The sequence below is a fragment of the Pleurodeles waltl genome, chromosome 9 (genome assembly GCF_031143425.1).
Source record: "Pleurodeles waltl isolate 20211129_DDA chromosome 9, aPleWal1.hap1.20221129, whole genome shotgun sequence".
In the NCBI taxonomy this organism is placed as follows: Eukaryota; Metazoa; Chordata; class Amphibia; order Caudata; family Salamandridae; genus Pleurodeles; species Pleurodeles waltl.
This window is the reverse complement of record NC_090448.1, coordinates 496,616,583-496,638,062: the sequence shown is the minus strand read 5'-3', so window position 1 is coordinate 496,638,062 and position 21,480 is coordinate 496,616,583. Positions and strand designations below refer to the sequence as shown.

The 21,480-nt window shown below is 45.1% G+C and overlaps 1 protein-coding gene across 2 annotated transcripts in view; it reads left to right on the top strand.

Annotated features, from left to right (window-relative positions):
• Positions 1 to 21,480, top strand: part of BRF1 (BRF1 general transcription factor IIIB subunit) — an 870,857-nt gene that overhangs the window by 377,129 nt on the left and 472,248 nt on the right. For both annotated transcript variants that reach the window (XM_069207335.1, XM_069207334.1), the window contains exon 5: positions 17,052 to 17,124. In XM_069207335.1, coding sequence (XP_069063436.1) covers positions 17,052 to 17,124 — 73 coding nt within the window. The remainder of the gene's footprint in view (positions 1 to 17,051; positions 17,125 to 21,480) is intronic.

The following is a 21,480-nucleotide window of genomic DNA, read 5'->3' as shown; positions in this document are numbered from 1 at the left end:
CACCTGCCGGTGAGAGCAGACCAGATCATTTGGACCACCCACCCTTGGGGTTGCACAAGACTAGGACGTGGCCCTGTTGGGAGTTCTGAGATACTCCTTTGGCGTGGCCTACTTTGGCCCGCACAGCCCACGCAGTCCTGCCGCAATCCAGGGACAAGGGCCTCCAACGAATTCCTGTGAGAGCGGAATCTCGCTGAGAGAGAATGCATCTGAGACAGCTCCACGTCAGGCATCCGGAAGAACGGAGGTCTCATATTGAGAGACTGGTCACCTGAAGGCTTTGCACTATGGCCAGAGCACCTGAATCCAGATGGCTTGAGCAAGAGGACCCTGCATCAACCACCCTTGTGGCTCCAGGCGAGACTAGGATGTGGTCCTGTAGGCTGTTCCTCTGAGACGTCTTTGCTGGGCCTGAGATAGGCAAGCACAGTCCACACAGTCCCGTGGAAGCCCACGAAAGGGCCTTGAGGAGACTTCTGCTTGATGGAGGTCTGGCACGAGAGGGAAGACTGAAGCTGCTCTGCCGCTGGACTCCCAGGTGCCCCAGGCCGTCACGTCATCTGCAGTCTTAAGAGGTAGACAATCTCCAGAGTCAGAATGCCGTCCAGAACTGTATACAGTGGACTCCCCACTGCTCCAGGTGCACCCGCATCAGAAACTGTACATAGACTTTGACCACATGAGCCCAGGCAGGACCGGATTGACAATATCCAGCGAACTGTGAAGTCGTGGACAAGCGACTGAAGTATCTGGACTTCATCCACACAGTGTTCGTGCCCAGCTGTACCTGGTTAAATTATGGACTTGTGCGGAGGTGTCCGGGTGCTCCCAGCTGCACCATGTCCGCTGCAATTCTGCAGTCTGCCTTTTCGAGGCCGAGAGACTGATTGTGGTGCTTTGTTATTGTTTCTTTTACAGGTTGGACTTTTGTTTGGTTCCCCAATAAAGTTTGGGAGGGATGTAGAGTCCAGCTGGACTCATTCTAGTGTTTCTGCCAGCCACTCTGCTGAGGGCTGGTCTTACATGTGTAACCCACACCCACCCAACACAGGCGTCACCAGTCAGGTGACCCTGCCAATAAAAGGGGCCGGGCGCACGTGGCTGAGGCCAGTTTAGTACTACCCTACCACCGTGTCTGCGTCACCTTACTTACCAGCATGAGGGCCTAGGGCCCCATATTACACTGTTAGTGCTATCTTCTGTGACAACAGTAGCTTAATGCTGCTCCAAATTTGTTCAGTTTCCTTCACCTCAAACCGTTTTGAGAGGTTCCATACTGAAGTGTCCCCACTGTTCTACCACCTGCTCCTTTGACAGAAGCACTGCCTAATAAAGCCCCCTCTGGGCCTTCTCATGAACTCTTCGGAGACATATAGTCACCAAAACTATTAATATTACCTACCAGATGAGCCCACATTCATCCCGTCATCACAGCCTGAGCATGAGTTTGATTCACCTACCTCAATTAGAACGCTGATGAGGCTCACCCCATAACCAATCAGAATGTAGGTGGGACTGGATTCCACATTCCACACACGTTTCAGTCATTGCTAGTGGAGTTACCCGATACGAGAAAGTCAATTGTTAGTGCTTGGGTTTTGACTTTCTCCACGGATCCACTTTCTCGTGGCAGCTGGTTACTCTCTCGTTCAACGTCCATAAGAATATCCGAATGTACCACATCAGCATGGGTGCTGCCACCCATATTAGCGTCCTCAAATTAGGTCAGAAATTAACCCAGCGCTGTGTAGCAAGTTGCCGTCGAATTTGCACCTCAAAGCGGACCACTGAATAATTTGTGGGTGGAGTTTCTGCTAAACACTTTTATCTTGTATTTTAATTCGTGTCATATCGTGTTCCGGGTAAGGCATGGGAGAGGGGGAGGTGTTCATTTGAGACAAAGTTATTGATGTGCCCTTATGCCCGTGCGGTCGGGGGCGAGGAGTAATAAGTAATACCCATTGCCTACTGGGCTATGAATGCCATTTCCATGCGTACTTATAACGAATTCAGCAGGTGGCACGTGTATTTTTGTTCTCTCAGCTGTCCAGTTGCACGCGGAATCCCACTGGCAGCTATTTATTGCCGTGGTGGAGTTTGAGCCTGCTGAAGGAATCTGTTGGCATTGCAATAATTTAATGAACTTTAGCTTGCAGAATTGTCAGCATTCTCGAGCTGAGCCACCCCTAGCTGTAGTAGATTCAATTCAGCTCGGAAGGCCTTTAATTTGGTGCCAGTGCCGCAAATCCAGAGTGAATAGCTCTGTTTGAGCTGATGCAAACCTCTGTGACATTTGTGTGGTTCACAGGAGTTAAGGCTAATTTTAATTAGTTTGCGTTTTCTAGTTAAAATTTTTTTAAAAAGCACCCATGCAGCAGCATTTTAAAACTAGGGAGATCGGAAGAAAAAAAAATGGGGGGACTTAACTTCGCCCCATTAATTTACAATATATCAAATGCAATTTCAGGCTGGAGACAGCTAAAATAGAGCCTTTTGGGGTTTTACTAAAAATTAAAAATAAAAATTGCGAGTCTCCCTCCTGAATCGGGTCTATTGGCGTATATTGTGGAGTATCCCAAAGCACAACAACTCATTGGTAATAAAACATACATCCAAAAAGCTTGTGCTGTCTATTGGACCGGGCTTTGCATCTATCTCAGGATAGTGTCATACTCCCCAAACTGGGTATTGGGGAGTTATAAAAGTGTACATAATGAAAGCTGGTGTAACAACTGCCAAGTTTTTCACTGTAGTGCGTTGTAAAGAAATCCTCCATCTGTATATCTCCTCTTCGTTGCTTTCCTATTCATCATTATCTTTCTCACTCTGTTGTTTTGCACGCACTTTCTCACATCGCCTCGTCTTCAGGATCCCCGCTCTTTCTCACACAAGCCCACTTTCTCGATCTCCTCACCTGTAACCACATTTTCTTCTCCTTTGGCTATCAGTATCTCAACAATTATATATACCTTTTTTGACACTTTCACATAGAATTTTAAAAACAGTTGGCACAAATGTGACCATTGCTTTGTGTGCTCTGAAACCCAAATATTGGATGAACATGTAGTCTGAACATCATTGTGACCCACTGACCAGTACTGTGAGAAACTCATTGCCTACAAACAACCTCAGCTCCGATGCTCTTACTCGTGCCCTGTCATTAACATCACCTACAACCTGAACTCATGCAGACACCAAATGGGCAAGTCACTACAATACAGGAGACCTGTGTTGCACGAAAAAGGTACAGGAAGATGCCATCTAGAGAAACAAATACTCTAAGGGAAAGCAAAATGAAGTAAAACGTGCAAAAAGGAAATGGAAACTCCATCACTGGTATGAATTATGGAAAGACAAAATAAGTAAAATATATGAAAGGAAACAGAAACTTCATAACTGGCATTGATTACCTTAAGAGTCATTGTTGAGAAATTGATCAGTGTCCTAGCCTGTAAAGTCAAGGACGTGTATATAGGTCCATATGGACCTGTTTCAAAACTCCGTCCTGTCGGGTCTGACACTTGGCAGTTTGGGATTTAATCTAAGACTGTCATAGAAGGAGCACAACATGGCCTGTGAAGAAACCCATCTAGTTACGCAGAATGCAGTGGCAACAGTGTTTTACTTTCAGATAAGGCACCTCTTTAAATCACAGTTTTATTGTTTAAAACACACTCCTTAAAAGGGAGCACTGCATTTTTTCAGCATTTAATATGTAGAGCACAAGGACTACTGCCGATCAAGTGCACTCTAAAAGTACCTGTACTCCTACTAGAGTGGAGCTACTTCTGACTCTAAACATGGTACTGGCTGCAGTTGTTTCTAGAAGGAGGAGTTTTCTGGCCAGCTCTGTGTAAAATTGGTGTTTTCCCTCACTGGGGCCTTCCAGTTCTTCCACAAGCATTTAGTGTCTTGTGTGATTAGGCTTTAGTGTGGCGTAAATGGAGGACAAGTATGAATTGGTGTCCTCTTGCATGACATTGGCTGGAGCTCAATGTGTCTGTTTCCTGCCAAGGGTAATGCCATTGTTTCTGTTGTTGTTTGAACAGCTACTACAGCTGCGCCGAAGAAACGTGCATCAGTATTACTCCTGTTTGGCTCTGATTCCATTATTTGTCTCTAGGTATCCAGGATAACTGAGGGAAACTTCTTGCACAGAATGGAAAGAAAAGTTCCTCTTTGTTCCGATCGATAGCTCTACTTCACTGCAAAGAAGTTTCTGGATTCTACTTGAACCTTCAAATTGAAAATGCATCATTTTGGATTTATCTGGAGCCTTCGCTACACCTGACCAATGCAAATTAATTAATTAATTAATTAGCACTGTGGGACATGTTGCAGGCTTCAAGACCTTGTTCTGTGTTTGTTCTCGTGTTCCCTTCTCAATATCAGCAAGGTGTGAAGATGGGGAATACATATCAGTAAAGACAGATATAACTTGAGATATTCCTCAGGGGTCGATGCTTGCTCTGGCTTTATTCAACGTGCATCAAGAACCTCCAAGTCTGGACCTTTGTTATGATGCCAGTACCATATAAGTATTTACCTCTAAACAATGGCTGTTGATGACATCTCAGGGCTACGCTTGTGCTTTAATAGGTTCCAGAGTTGGATATTGGAAAACATCCTGCCACTCAACCCCCTGAAAACAGAGGCCTCCTTCCAAAAGTTCATGTGTAACCGAGGACTGTTGGATCTTCCACACCTTTGAAGCTAAATGACTTCTCGGTTTTACCTTAGATCCCACAATATTGGTCACATCAATAATTTGGATAAATTTGCAAACATCTCCTTTAACCCCTTCATATCTCTACAAAACACCTGAAATTAGCTACTAGGTACTCCAGTCGTATGGACATTCCACGTGTCAGTACTCCAGCTTTCTTGTGAAATGTGTTTTGTGTATTAAATGCCCATTTAACTTGACTCTTATGAGCCTAATCATTTTGTTTTTCCTTGCTGCGACAATTACGTTGTGTATGCAAAGCAGGCAGGGAAACGGATCAAAAGTCTGCTCCAAGCCGGCTGGAGCACTTTCAAAGCTCCTGCTGGCTAAGAGCAGACTTTGTGTTTGCTCTTGCTTGGTGGGAGTTTTGAAAATGCTTCCACCAAGCAAGAGCAAACCCGGATTTCCTTAACTGTGCCAGTGTGGACAGGGAAACTGCTGTGTCTTGGGGGTGGGCTCCCTGGGACATAGCTACTGAGCCGGCCCCAGAGATGGGGTCCCTGGGGCCATTAATGGTTCAGGTAGGGTGGCTGTGCACTGCCCCCTCTCTGATTCTGGTTTTGTGGCCTTGAAGGATGGGGGATCCCTGGGGCCTTCAGAGGCTGGTGGAGGGAAGCTGTGTGGCCCCTCTCCATAAAACATATGCTGCACCTTGGAGGATTTCTTCATTTTTTATTAGGACCAGGTCCTAAGAAGGCCAGCCACCACTTCCCGGCTGAGGTGGTGGCAGCCAGTCAGAAAGTTTGAGATCTGTTGGCATCTGCTGAGCCTCTGCATCTCTACATATGTAAAAATTTACACCAAAACACAAAAAACACTGTTACTGGACGTAGATCTCGCTTTCTGCCAAATAGTGGTGTACATCCGTTCAGAGGTTTAGGCTGTAGGTGTGTCTAAAGTTCCTATGAGAAAATTAATGGGTTAAGCGTGTTTTGGGACGCCCCCTTTTTTCTCAATCACCCCCTGCTTGACGGATCATCCCAAAATTTTCCTTCCGCAAACTAGACAAAAGTAGCACTTTTTTGGAAAGTTCTGTGTAGGTTTGCCAAACGGCACCAAAGTTATTACCAACACAAAAAATTATTTTAGTCTGGAAACATGATCCTAACTATAAGTACCCAGTACACATGCAAAAAAGGAGAGAGAACTCTGGGTAGTTCCCAAGTTTAGGTGGAAAGCAGCTCCAGTAAAGGAGTACCCTGCAACACCAATGACACTCTAGATCTGCTCATCACAAATGTCTGTTTATGTAGCAAAGTTTTTAACCATAGGATTAGCATAGTGCTATCCATGCCGAGCTAGACAGGGACAATGTCTTTTGACATTTTTACAGCAAAATCTTTAAGCATAGGATTGATACAGTGCCATCATTTTCGAGCTGTATCACCACTTCAGTCTCAGTATTACAGCTTTGAACTTATAAAATACCCTCCAAGCCAACCTGAAATGAGAAAAAGCAACCCCTGATACGTGTTTTGCCAACATTATAGCTCTTCAGAGGGATTTAGCTTTGTCCAGACACAAGGGAGCACCAAGTAAAAGTCAAAACAAAATCCTTTCAGGGGTAGAGTGATGGATAAATTATGCAAAAAAGAAGCGAGAACTCTGGGTAGTTCCCAAGTTTAGATGGAGAACATCTCCAATAAGGAACACCCTGCAACACCAGCGGCACTCTAGATATGCTCACCTCAAATGTCTGTTTATCTAGCAACCTGTTTAAGCATAGGATATATATATATATATATATATATATATATATATATATGTATATATATATATATATATATATATATGTATATGTGTGTAGTTATAGTTAGGATCTAGTTTCCAGTTTTTTGTTTTGCCAATAACTTTGGCGCCGCTTGACAAATCATCACTAAATTTTCAAAATGTATACTTTCATCAGTTCAGCTGCTGTCTTGAAAGTTTCAGGGTGTTCTGTCATGTGGGGCAGATAAAGAGGGGGAGGGTCCCAAAATGCATTTTTCCATAGTTACTTCTACAGCCCGAACATTGAATGGAATTACGCCAAATATGGCAAAGCTAGATCCTGTTCCGCAGATTACGCTTTTTGTTGTTTAGTGCATATCCATTCAGTAGTTTTGGAATAATTTGAGGCCACGAAGTATAGATATCTAGGGACCCGGATCCAACTGACCCCGTGCTGATATCTGAACGGCTGCCAGCACTTCAACAAGGAACTGTTGTTACCCATCTTGGGACTCTGCTTCAGCTGAGTCCCTGTACTGCCATTTGTTAAATTTTGTTTTGACCAATGACTTTGTGTTTCACCACTGCGCATATTAGTTGCTCAATGTTCACCAGTAGCACATGGTATGTTTTGTTCAGTTTAGCCGCCTATGGGCTTTGACATTGCATTAGCCATTACATTCTGTATTCTGCCTATTGGCTTTGACATGCTGTATCCAGTCTAGCCGCCTATTGGCTTTGACATTGCATTCCTATTGACTTTGACATGATGTATTCAGTTTAGCTGCCTATTGACTTTGACATGCTATTAGATATTCTGCCTATTGGCTTTGACATGATATCATATATTACATTCCGCTGCCTATTGGCTTTGACATGATATCATATATTACATTTTGTATTCAGCTTAACTGCCTATTGGCTTTGACATGATCTTATACATTGCATTTTGTATTCAGCTCAGCTGCCTATTGGCTTTGACATGATATTATACATTGCATTTTGTATTCAGCTCAGCTGCCTATGGGCTTTGACATGATATTATACATTGCATTTTGTATTCAGCTCAGCTGCCTATTGGCTTTAACATGACACTAGACATTGCATTTGATATTTAGGTCAGCTGCCTATTGCCTTTAACATGACATTGCATTTGATACTTAGGTTAGCTGCCTATTGCCTTTAACGTGGAGTTAGACATTGCAGTTGAGAATCCAAGCTGTATTTTTCCAAGCTGTGTTTTTGCACCAGAGAACCAAGATGTTTTTTCTCACAGTAGACTAGACATGATAAGAGAGAGTACATGGGTGTTGTTTTTCTCTTCGCTTGAGCTTGGGAACAGGAGTAGTCTTGGAGACCTGGCCAGTCTCCAAAAGGCTTGCTCAGTTTCCCAGGTCTGAGAGGAGGGGGCACACCTTTGTAACGAATGTAACAGGCTGCAGAGAGTGAGATTCGAATCTGCCGGACCTCGTGCTGGAGCTTGGCGCCAGCTGCCAGCATCCCGTGTGGGTAGATGAAACTCTTTCTCGCGGCTGACAGGGGTCATCAGCTTGCAGACCTTAGAAAGATGTAGCTGTAAATAGTTCCTACACGGTGAAGTATTTGTTTTGCTTTGCATTCAATATCTTATAAATATAACCTGCTGTGTATATTGCAAACTGATATATTTTGTTTGATTAACGCGGACTGGAAAGCTACTAATTCGTCATTCATATAACAACAATAAAAGTCTTCTTTGACCTCAGAAGTGCATTTCTGTTGTGTTATGTTAGTGCTTAGAAACTAAATAAGAGGAAAGCACTACAGTCCCAGAAAAAAAAAAGTAAAGGGGCAAAGGTAAAGTCACCCTGACCCCCTTAGCCCAGGTGCTGGGGTCCCGGAGGGACCTCACCAGGGCTAAAAAGCATATTTAAAAAAAAAAAATCTGCAGTTTTTTTTTTTAAATGGTGTTATCCTCTCTTCCTATTTTATTTGCCCCCAGTTGGGCCAGGTCCCGGGGGCATTTGGGCCTTAATAGAGGAGGGTGTGCACGGGACCCCCCCACACCCTTTTGGGCTTTAATAAGGCCCAGGGACCACCACCTCCCTTAGGTGATTTTGTAAAATGGGGGGGGGGGGGGGCGATGGAACGCCTGGCCACCACCTCCCTGGGGAAAAAATGTTTTTTTTAAAGTGGGGAGGCCCAATGGTCTCCCCGAAAGCCCCAGGAACCATCACCTCCACGGGGCTTTGTTAACATTGATTGTGTGAGAGGGGGCGCATCTCCCCCCCCCCCAACTGCCCTGGGGACCCCCACCTCCCTGGGGCAAAGAGTTTAAAAAGAAAAGGGGGTCCATTTTGGATCCCCTGTGGCCCCAGGGCCCATTACCCTGCGCTATGTCCACATTAGTGGGGGGGCTACCCCAGGGCCGGCTCCTGCTTTGACCCGGGGTGCCCAACCCCGGGACATCGCTGTTTGCAGCTGCTTCGCTGCAGCTTTGAATCTGCACCCTAGCCACAGCAAACACTCCGGTTTCTGATGGCGGGACCGGTCAAGCAGGTCCAGCTGTCACAAAGTGGAGTTTTCATCTACCTGTGTACAGGGAACAGAGGTGAAACGTTTGCTTCAGCAACCACGGAACTGCTGTTTAAAGCAGCTCCTTCCTAGCTAAAGCAATGGGACCGTGGGGGAGGCCTTGATGCTCCTCCCACGGTGCCAGATAGCCCATAAAGAACATGTAGTAAAAAAAACATATATAATAGTCAGGGACCACAGGGGAGGCCTTGAGGCTTTCTCCGTTGTCCTAGATAGCCCGTAAAGGCAGATTGTAAAATAAAAAAAAAAGATGTAGGGACCACGGGGGATGCAGTCCCAGATAGCCCAAAAAGGGCTAAAAAAAAAAAAAAAAGCATTTAAAAAAAGTAATAGCTCAAGTGTAAAGGTCACAGACTTTCACGCTGAGCGTTCACGGTTCGAGTCCAGCCAGACTCCTTTTCCTCCTTTAATTGTTTTTTTTTTTTTTAAAGGAAAATTGTGTAAGACTTATATGAACGGTGATCTTACACTTTTTTACATGACAAATACATTTTTGTTTTAAAATTGTGCAGAAATCTCATCCTAAGTATATCATATATCAAAGCCTAAAAGTCTCTCTATCCCCCTTTCTCTCTTTCAGTCTTTCTCCCACTTACACACCCACTCACAGATGCACTCAGACCCTTGTGCGTTCAGTCACAGCCCCAGTCAACCCTCATGCACCCACTCAGATGCTCGCACACTCACTCACCCACTGACACTGCAATGCATTTACTCACAGACCTGCGCACACACTGATGCACCCACTAAAATACTGATGTATGCACTCTCACACCCAGATGGACACTCAAGTAGCCATTCTCACCCCCAGGTACACCCTCTCACACCTATTCTGACACCCAGAGATGCCATGGCCAACTACCGCCACACACGGACAAAGGACCTGCACAGGGTGGGGTTGGGTGGGGTTGGGTGGTTAGTGGGGGTTGGCCACAGGATCTGACTGCAGGCCAGGCCCTGTGGCCAACCATCGTTGCGCACGGCCAAATGCCGTGCGTGGCAGTGGTTGGATTAACTTATAGTAATGAAAATTGCCTGCCAATTAGCCCACAAATGACAGCACTCATGACATCTTTGATAACATAATTGATAATATCAATGTAATATTTGCAGTAACATTTTTGATGAAAAAACTGTGCATGGCGAGGGCGTGAGTTAGTTACCTTAGGGCACAGGTTATAGTTACTTGAGCTAACTCTAGCTATAAATGGTGAATTTCTATGGTTTTGTACCTTTTAACATGTGCCTGACTAGAACGTTCCTGTAACCTTTGTTTTTTTCCAGTTATTATATGTGTGTGTGTATGTATATGTATATATATATATATATATATATATATATATATATATATATGTGTCCTGTGTGTGTGTATTCGCAGTCCTGCTCCCCATACACATCCAAGGAAAAAAGGGTGGCCCTTCTGGTGGAAGCTACAAGTTTATTGAATATCAACCTGGCAGAGCTTAATGTGAACAAATTTTGGCCATACCGGGCCTTTTTCACGATGTCAGGCCATGCAGCCAACCCCCCCTAACCACCCAGCCCCATGCTGTGCACGGCCTTTGGCTGTGCACAGTGGGAGTTGGCCCCAGGACCTGTCTCTGGGTGTGAGAATAGGTGCAAAAGGGTGTCTTTGGGTGTGAGAGTGGCTGTGAGAGCGTTCGTCTGTGAGACTGGGTGTGAGAGGGTCTATTTGGGTGTGTGTGTGCCTGATTGTGCTCCACCACCACAAAGGATTTCAGATGGTTTTTCCAAATGGAATTGCAGAGTAAACAGACTTGCTTTGCCTTCACCAAGTTCAGCAGTTAGGATCATTAGTCCTTTGCAGAAGTGGAGCTTCAAATGGGGCACCTGCTACGTTTATATTTGTAAGTGCTTCCAGTTGAGGTTTAATTTCTGTGAAATGAGCATCATGTCCAGAAATGAAGCTCACCAGCTCGTTTATCCAACAAGAGTCCACAGTTTAGTGCAAAATGTCTATCAAACTGTAGCGCTTTCTACTGGGTAGGTAGTAAGTGCTACATCATTGGGTGAATATCCAGTGTGCTGTCCCATCCCCAGACTGGTCTCTTCCCCGAGGGCCGCATACTCTGGGGCCTGGCCTTCAATAAAGGGAGGAGTGAGCTGCATGTGTTTCCCCGGCCCATTTTTGACCCCGGGATCCTGTCCCCCAGGGACTGGCCTTAATATGCTTTTTTTTCTCCCTTTTTGGGGGGGGGAGGAGGGGTGGGGGGGAGTGGCCTCACTCCCTGGGCCGATCTTGGCCTCGGGGACTTCATCCCTCGGACCCCGGCCATCTGTCCTGGGTGCCGCGCAGGACACCCAGTGGGACTGCAGGACGAGCCTCAAGGGCCCTGCAGTCCCTGCTGGCTCCCCTCCTCTTGAGGGAGCTAGCATTGTTATAACAGACAGAGAGCTGCTAAAGATGCAGCTCCCTGTCTTTGAGAACAATTGTTTCCTCTGTTTCCCTGCCTGCATCTCTGAGAGCAGGGAAAAAGAGGAAACCTCCACTTAAACAGCTCTTGCTTGCTGGAACTGGAGTGTTTTCTCTGACTTGGCAGGGTCTGTTAAAGCTCCTGCCAAGTCACAGCAAACAGCCATGTCCCCGGGGTGGGCACCCCGGGACATAGCATGACGTGGCCGTGGGGAGTGGCTCCTCGAGGGTGGAGGGGGACGCACAACACCCCCCTCCAATGTTGTGTTTGCCCTGGGGGAGGTGGTGGTCCCTGGAGCCGGGGGTCCACAGCGAACCCCCTTCATACTTTTATTTCAGCCCAGGTAGGTGCCCCCACATGTAACTGAAAGATAACCCCTGGAAGGTGGTGGTCCCCGAGGCTGCGGGAAGCTCCCACCGCATTAATTCTTTCTTTTGCCCTGGGGGAGGTGGTCATCCCCGGCCCCCCATATGTATTAAAGTAATATCCCCAAGGAGGTGGTGGGACCTGGGACATAAATAAGACCCAGGGGGTGGTGCTGTGCACCCCTCTTTTATTTGTAACATGCCTCCGGGACCTGGCCCACCTGGGGGATTCATTAAAACAAGTGCCGGAGACGGTGCTTGTTTTTTTTTTTTTTTAATTGCTGCAGATTTGTGCTCCCTGTCGCTAATTTGTGGCGAAATTGTTATTGTTTTTTTTATATATGTATAAAAAACCTACTGGTAGTCGCCAATAGGTAGTTACAGCTAAGACCATGTTTCCATAGAAAAAGCGTTATTTGACTTGCCTATATCTTTGGCACCATTTGACGAATCGTCACAAAACTTTCCCCCAAAAAAGTGATTCTTGGTGGCTATGGAAAGTTTCTGGGTGATCCATCAAGCGGGGCCCGAGGAAATAGGGGGATCAAAAAACATTGCATTTCCCCTTTTTATTTCCCATAGGATCTGTCAACACATCTACAGCTCGGACCACTGGACACGATTACACAAAAGCTAGCTGTCAGTACCCAGATTGTGCTTTTTGTTAATTGGTGTAAATCCGTTCAATAGTTTTTGAGAAATTTAGGGAAATTTTAATTTGTATATCTCTGGCTGTGAAGTATTTGTGAACAAAGGTGAGCTCGTGCAGGGAAATGCACAGTTCAGATTGACTGCCAATACTTCAAACCAGGAGGTGCTGGCAACCATCTTGGGACTCGGTGTGAGCGGCGTCCCAGAAAAAAACAGTAAAATAAATAAATAAAATAAGTGGCGAGGGTAGAGATAGCCTAATCCCTTAGCACTGAGCAAAAACATTTTTTTAAAAAAAATTTTTTTGCTGCGAGCTTGTGAGATTCACAAATTTGCAGCAAAAATTATTTAGTGCTGGCTTTCTCACATTTTTTTTTTTTTTATAGGCCCCCGAGTGCACCAGATCCTAGGGGCATTAAATATTTTGTTTTGGGGGGGAGCTCCCTGGCCCCGCCACCGCCACTCCAGGGACCACCACCTTCCCAGAGCTTTCATTTTTTTTTTTTTTTTTTTATATATATGTGGGGGGTCCTGCCAAATCCCTAGGGCTTTGATTTTTATGGATGAAGAGGGTCTGCGGCCCCCCTCGCCTGAGGACTGCCACACCCTGAGGCTTCTATTATATTATATGTGGGGGCCCGCAGCCCCCGCTGCCCTGGTGACCACCATCTCCCCAGGGCTGCCATATTTATAATATGTAGGGGGGAGGCGTGGTGCCCCAGGTGCGGTGTCCTTGTTGGAAGTGGGTTATGTGGCCCCCCTCGTGGAGCCTCTTATGCCCCTGGGGACTGCCACCGCCCAGGGCCGGCTCCTGCTACCCCGGGTCATAGCTGTTTGCTGTGGCTTGGCTGCACAGCGCTGCAGCCAAGCAACAGCAAACACTCTGCTGTTTGACAAGCGACCTTTTAAAGCAGGCCCTGCTGTCAAACAGCAGAGCTTTCATCTCTATCCCCTGCGCCCGGACAGAGATGGAATGCTTCAGCAAGCATGGAGCTCCTGTCAAAGCAGCTCCGTGCTTACTGAAGCAATGACACTGCGAGGGAAGCCTTCAGGCTTTTAATTAATTAAAAAAATATATATAATAATAATAAAACCATATGGACCACGGGGAAGCCCTTGAGGGCTCCCTCGTGGTCCCACATAGCCCGTAAAGGTTTGGGTGGTTAGGGGGTGTTGGCTGCAGGGGCTGGCTGCAGTCCAGGTCTCGCGGGCAACCTCCTGAGCGTGTCTGTGGGTGGTTGTATTTTTTTTATTTTTTTATTTTTTATTGAGGTCTGGATCTGCAGATCTGCTCTGGATTCATAGAGGGGCCGCACCCATGCACTGCTAATTACCCTACATATTACATCACTCATGACAACATCTTTGACGAGTTGTAGTTATATTGGGGTACGAATTATATTTACTTGAGATAACTCTGTAACTGGTTAATTTCAGTGTTTTTGAGAGTTTAAAACTGAACATTTCACCTAATTATAACGTTACTTTAACCTTTGTTGTTTTTAGTGAAAAAAAAACATAAATATTCACTAACAAACCAAAGGTTACAGGGACGTTATAGTTGGGTTCAGATTTTCCACGCACAAAACCATAGAAATTCAGCTGTTATAAACTTTGTTATTTCAGGTCATTATAACTCGTGCCCTAAGGTAACTATAATTCGCACTCTCACCATGCACAACTTTCTCATCAATAATTTTTACTGCAAATGTTAGTGATATTATTGATGATGTCATAGAAGATGCTGTGCATGATGTAATATCTGGGGTAATTAGCAATGCATGGCAAGGGCGTGAGTGCCCTAGGGCACGAGGGGATCAGAGGTGTGTATTTGATGGTTAGTTGTGGAGTAAAAGCCAAAGGGTGAGGTAATGTTACCAGAAACAGTGGTATAGTGATAAATAGTAGAGACTAGGCTGATCCTTGAGAGATACAAGCTAGCCAGAAGGCATGCATAACTGATGCAAAGCATCTTATGGCTGTGCCTGCACTCCATCGGTAAGAGAGAGCAGAGTGTAATGGCTAGCTTTGTAGAGCTTCTTACCGTACTCACTAAAGGCCAAACTAAAGGAGAGGAGCAGAAGTTAAACATTCATACTTGTGTGAAAGTTGCTCTGGTGGAGTGGAGCTGGCAAACTTCGGATTGAAATTAGTCGAGCAAGTTAAAAGGAGTTAGGCAATTCCGCTACTGTAGGGGTTTGGATAAATAAAGTTGAGTCAGGGCAGTAGATAGTGAGAACTGGGGGAAGGCAGTATTTCTTGGAGGCCTAGAAGGACCACTGGCTTGAAAAACTTTAGTGAAGAGCAAGTGATGGTAATAAGAGGAGAGGCAGTTGAAAATTCTGGAAGGGAAAGTAAGCGTTTTGAAAATTTGAGATAAGATCTGGTCAGATTGCATGCAGGATTTATTGACCGATGAAAGCACAAAGATCATTTCTAAGAAGGAAATAAGGGAGATGTGTGAGGATAGATCTATGTGAATAGGTTGTGTGTGGAGTCTGAAGTTTTTGTAGTAAACTACGATTAGAAGTAGGGGGCAGAATTTTGAGGGGTGGAATTTTTGGGGGTGTTAGACAGGGTCCTGGATGGAAGAGTTGTGGTTCGGCACAGCTGCCAAGTGGGGCTGGATCAGGGAGATGGTCAAATGTAGTAATCACATTTAGTTAAATTCAGTGCCGTTTTGTTATGGTGTGCAACTATTGAAATGGGGGTTGTGCACCCTTATAGGTGGGTGCATGTCTGTTTTTAGAGCTCATATTGGGAGTATGATGCAAGTATGGGAGTTAAGGTAGCAACCACACTGTTACGGTGGAGGGCGTTTAGTAGGTAGGATATTGTGATTGTCAGATCTAAACCCACCACGCTGCCTCAGTGTGGTGTTCTGGGTGCATGGAAGGGGAGTGTAAAGGGCAGCACCGGAACAAGCCTTCAGAAGAAGCCAGAAGATCTGATAATGGCATGCATTGTCTTTCTCGGTTAATGTGCTTTATGGCTAGTGAGATTCTCTGTTCTCATGTAGTTGTAAGGCAGTGAACTATAGGTGAAAAACGTCCCAATTTGCATATGCGTCAGAGAAAAAAAAATGTGTTTCTGAGAAACAGTGTGAAGACTGTATAAATGCATACTAGTTTCCCAATACACAGCCCTCCTCAAGGAATGTCACTGAAGGAAACTGTTTGAGCAATAGCTACCTAGGCACAGATTATGAGTTGCACAATACTGGTGGTACGTATTACAGTGCTGTAACACCACACCAGTACTAGGCAATTGTGCATGAAACCTAGTGGAATGGGGAAAAACGAATGGGGCCTGAATTACCAGTCATAAAAACCACACAGAATTTCTAGTTTTGTGGGGTTTAAGGCATACTTTCAGCACCTGCTCTGAGCAGGTGTTAAATATCTGACGGGGCCTTTGTGTGGGGGTTGAGGGAGTAGGGGATGGAAATGGAAGTTAAGTTCTGGCACATGGGACAATTTTTGGCTTTCTGCCCCCAGGGAAACAACCATTTGCAATGCAATAGGTCTCACATATTTTGAATACGTTAATTGTCATCTTTTGACAACAGCGCCCATGAGCAAAAACAAAAAAAAACATGAGTGGAAACTGAGAAAAGGCGACTTGGAAAAATAAAAAATAGCTTTAAAAAATAAAACTGCAATTTTGTTTGTCCTGCTGGGCATGTTTTTGCTAGTCACAAGCCTTCAGTTTGCAGGCCAATAGAAGTTTAAAAAAAAACTAATGGAAAACTGATCACGCCGGGAGAAACGGATGGGCACTAATTAAGTTGAGTCAATTATTGCTTGATCCCTGCTCCACACAGAAAAACAAAAATGATGCCAGGCGTGCCTTGATGAATTACGAGGTTGTAAAGAACAGTGCCACACGAACCAACAAATGGTGGGCAACAGGTGGGCTCTAAGCCCTTTACTGAACACAAGAGTCTTACAAGCAAGACGCATGCGCTAGCGCATGCACTCGCAGTCTCAACCCTAAAAACTGGGAAAGAGTTTTGGCTACCACTGCAGTCAAAGCCTCATGCAAGGTTACCCGGCAGGACTACCTTGTGAAACCGGCTGCAGGAACGACGACCCACTCAGAATCAAGAGGACTATAATTCCATGCAGTAATTCCGCTCTGCCTGGCACATAATCAGAGCTCTTGTCTGTTAAAAGGCTCCAAAGCTGCTACATTGTATCTGGGATAGAAGAGGTTCTTGAATGGGTCAGCCTGTGCCTTGTTAATCCTGCTGTCACCTGTTGAAATGTGATTGACCATTTAAAATTTGCAGATTGTACATTTCACTGCTTGATACTGTTTCTCAGCATTGAATTCTTGTTGTGTTGTATCGTGGCACCGACCTCTTATTTTCTGTATATCCTGTTTTGGTCATGTTACTTCCAATCCCCTATGCCACGTACTGTCTGACATGTTTACTCATGGTGATTGGGTACAGGTGTGTCTGTTAGTCACAGATTTCCAACGTTGGAATCAGAATTTCCCCCAGGAATGGGAGAAACGGACAACAGTGTTAAAATCAATGGTGTTCTGAAAATTAATCTCCTTTTTATCTTTTTTTTTTCCCCTCAGGTGAATGTGTATGTGCTGGGAAAAACTTTCCTTATCTTGGCCAGAGAGCTCTGCATTAATGCTCCAGCTATAGGTATTTGATTAAAGGTTGGCTTTGCATACTTTGTGTACCATCCATGCAATATAATGTATTTGCAGTTGAAGAAAAATGTAGACTTTTGTTTTTTTGCGTTCAGATATTAATACATTATTGTTAATGTTTGCAGTGATCCATGAACTTTGGCAGTTTACCATGCTGCAACATTAGCAAAAATACACTGTACATTAGGTTGATTAGATTTGACCATCATGACAAAGTGATACATCAGCAAAATGACTACTGAGAGCTTAAACCCTTGGCACTTAAAAATTTAAGAAAACATTATAATTTTATCAAAAGTATTTAAGGATGCATTAATCTGAACTAGCTTGTTAGGAGGAGTCAGTCTCAGCTTTACCCACTACATTCACTCTAAAGGCTTAACTTATCGCAGGAAATTGTGAAAAATAGCAAACCCAGCAGGAAAGACCGATGTGCATTGCTGTAAAGCCAGCATTATGGTTAGAAAAATACAAGACAAAGCATTGATGTGTTGTTTTCCGATGGATACATCTTACCGCAGATTTGTCAACTTTTCCCCACCAGTCTGTCTACTGCAACTACGTTGTGCCATGCAACCTTAGTAGGTTTTTTTAAAACACCAAAACACATTACCTGGTTCGTCGGGAGATGGCTTCCTCTCCTTCATCCTTGACCCGAGCAGCCTTGCCACCTTCTGGGAAGCATGCAGACTCCCACACACCCCTCAGCCGATCATGACGCTGCTGTCACCAGATTCGGCTGCTGTCACCTCATTCGGCGCTCATCCCGGGAGTGGGACCCTGTGCACTTCCCCTCCCGGCTGTACAAGACCGCCAGATGGAGAAAAGATAAGTGTGCATGTCTGTTTGGTCGGCTCAACACGGCTGGCCAAACAGACATGCGCACTTATGGTGCACACCACTCCACCTCCAGACCCCTCCCCCACCCCACCCAAACCTGGTGTTAGATTTTTTTTTTTTTTTTTAAATGATATTGTTCAGTTATTATCATTTTATTTTTTCTTCTTCCCATAAGCAGTGGGGCGACATTCCTTTGCATTAGCGAAGGAGCTGCTGCTGCTTAGTCATAACTCCAGTCAGACATTGTAGTGTATAAGGCACCATACAGTGCACTGGCGTCAGTTCCTGTTTTTATGCTCCTTGTTGAAGTGGGTCTGGAGCGTACTTCACCCGTGAAATTCCTCCGCATTTTCACAGCGACTATGTTCAGAGTCCAGAAAAGCATCAGGGAACGGATGACACCGAGCTATTTTTGACCAAAGCCGGCAGGCGTACTTGCCTAGGTGATCTCCCCCATGACTGGATAAATCTGCTGGCTGTCTCTAAAAAAATATCTTCCGAATAAAAGCAACTAAAAAGCACCATGGAGAGGCAAAATCCTCTTCTTTCTTGAGGAAAGAATGCTGCTCCAGGACCCTTTATTCTTGTTGACGCTAGATTCTTTTTCATAGGCAAATAAAATTTCGCTTGGCGAACTCCTTCCTAGAGCTCGAAGATTATCCTGGATGGAAGAATTGTTTTGCTCAGAATCAGAAACCCTTGCTCTGGCCGATGAGGATTATGGCTTTACAGATGATGATGATTCAGAGACTAACTTTTTTTTTGTAGAGTCTCACTATTGTGGCTTTTTCAATGATTTTCACTGCTGAGTGACTGAAATTTAAAAATAATAAAATAGGCTATTGATTGACTCTTGGCCAATCGCTGTTGAAATAACATCTCAGATAATGCACTATGTCAGTTAATAGATGACCAACTTCTAATGGAAACTTATAATATGGATACCTCACCTTAAGAATACTCCCAGGAGGCGAACTGGAGATATTCAAACAATAGCTCTTGTGCACTGCCAGGTGGTGCCTCATGGCGACCCGTACCAGACTTAAGATGACTGGGTGAAGCTGTTTAAGATGCCACCCATCCATTTTGTCAGCAGTTCGTTTTCTTTTGTGTCCATCAGAGCGGTTACTGTGCTTCGATCTGAACTTGTGAGTTTTCAACATCGTCAAACTTTCTCCGGCCATGTCCCAGGGAAAATATTTTACCTGAATACTACACGATTCAAACCATGCTGGGACAGCAGGAAGTAGATGTCAGTTACAGACTCTCCAACGTGTGTCTGTGGTGCCTGGGCTCTGGTCTTGAATCAGCCATTTGAAAACTACACCTCGATACTCATAAAGGCAAACAGGGATTGGGAAGCAACGTTCTATGTCTTTGAACATAAGTAGAGGATGTGTCGCAAACATCCGTCCCTCTCTCCAGGTCATTGGGCTAGGCTGGTCTCGTACTAAATCTTGGTCTCTCTCCTGTACTTTAAATTGCGGTCTAGCTCAAAGTCCTTAGTTAAGTCAATCCGAAGCACATCACAAGCACGATAAGTCCAGGTAAAACGAGATCCCCCTCCTCGCCACTCAGTGAGGAGAGAAGCTGCATAGCCAGCACTCCAGACAAACTTCTGCTGGTTAGCCCTTCAATGACGCTGACCGTCTCTGTTGGACCCATAACCGGACTTGGCCTGATGTCTCTCCTGAAATTAAATTTTCCCCCAGAATCCATGCCAGCCCCTTCGATATTGATGCCAGTGCGTACTCTGTCGGCATCTGCACCAAGCTGATGCTGGTGTCTGAGCCTGAAACTACGTTGCCCCACGCCAGACCTATGTCATGCCACAAAATTACAGAGGCCCAACCACCCCATGGTCATCCTTTTCAGCTCAAATATGGATGCATCCTAGGGTTTACAACACATTTCCCATGAAGGTGAAGAAATGGTGGTGAGTGATAAACTGATTCACCCTCACTAGAGTGATGAAGGGCTTTATTTGGACTTAGAGAATGCAGGTAGCTTGGACACCTGTCCACAGACTGAGCTGGATTTGCCACCTGGTCCACCAGTTGAGAGAAAGTCTTTCTTCACAGTTGTGGTGTGCAGAGCATTGAAAGTCCTCGACCTACAGCTGCCTACTGTTGAACATAAATAAAACGTATTGACACAATTCCTCCATTCAAAATGCCTCCACTGACCCCCTATTGCTATTGAGGCACTTGCACACAGTTTAATAGCCACTTGGACGAAACCATGCTCTGCCCCTCCAGTCAGTCAGCCTGTCACCACAATACACAGATTTGCCCTTGGTCATCCAACATTCCATAGCAACATTCGACACCAGAAAGCCTAGTGGTAAAAGCATTGACCAGTAAGGTGAAATCTTAACGCTTTTCCTAATAACAACCCTCCAAATAAATGCATTGATGCCTTTGGGAAGAAGATATTTTCTTCAGTCAACCCAGCTATTCTCTCTAAATGTAGTCTCCATGTTGTGCAGGTGCTCCAGTGATTAGCGGGACACGGTTAGTGACGTTTTTCCGGCTGTTTCAGGGGGCCGCTTGGTAAATTTTGCCCAAACCGTTGAGTGGGACAGGATGCAACGAAGTGTGTTAGTCTTTATACTACTGATTCTGTGGGTTGTGAGATGAGCCCCTGCGTATGTTGTGACACTTTTTTTCATGTTGATCAATCTGTCACTCTTCTATCCGCTCTTGCTATGCCTCACCCCTCAAAAGAGGAAGAGAGACTCCATCACTTGAATGCTTGAATTTTTAAATCAGTCGTACCAAGGACCATCGATTGTATGTCCAGCTACTTTTTGGATTCTCTAGGGCAAGAAACTGTAACACTGTGCAGGAAAGGACCATATTGAGGTAGATATGCCTCATTATTAAGAACTGCGACTTATTGGCCATGAAGCAGCTTTCGAAAGTTCTAAGGGCTCATTCGATCTGAGTACCAGTTATGGACATCAGTCAGGGAGCAACTTATGTGTCAATTCACATGCCCTCAAAGCACTTCTGCCTTGCTATCCTCGTGTAAAAGGAGAGGCACCTTGTGTGTTTGGTCCTGCAGGACATTTTGGTGTAAGCCTGACCTACCACCTTGAAAATACAGCATTTGGATTTTTTCACAAGGTGAGGAATCTGCAGTTAGAAGTTGCCTTGAGAAGAACAAGTAACTCGTCTTCTGGAATGCTCTTTCTGGTGGATACTCTAAATAGACAGCAGATTCCTCACTACTCTCCCATATCCCAGTTTCTTGGAATGGTAGATTTTTCCTTACATAAAGAGGTCCCAATTTAGAATTCTGTACAGTGTCTTCGTATCAGATATTGACCTCCGCGTCTCATGTTGCAAACATAGCCAAGAAAGTACCTGATGTTTGCAGCAGGAGTGGTGCTTATAGTGGTTCAGATGTCACTTCCGGGTCAGGACTAAGCCTACACAGAGTTGTACAATGCCAGCTCCTGGCACACAGGAGTAGTGCTAAGACAAATCTACAGAGACCGTCTGAC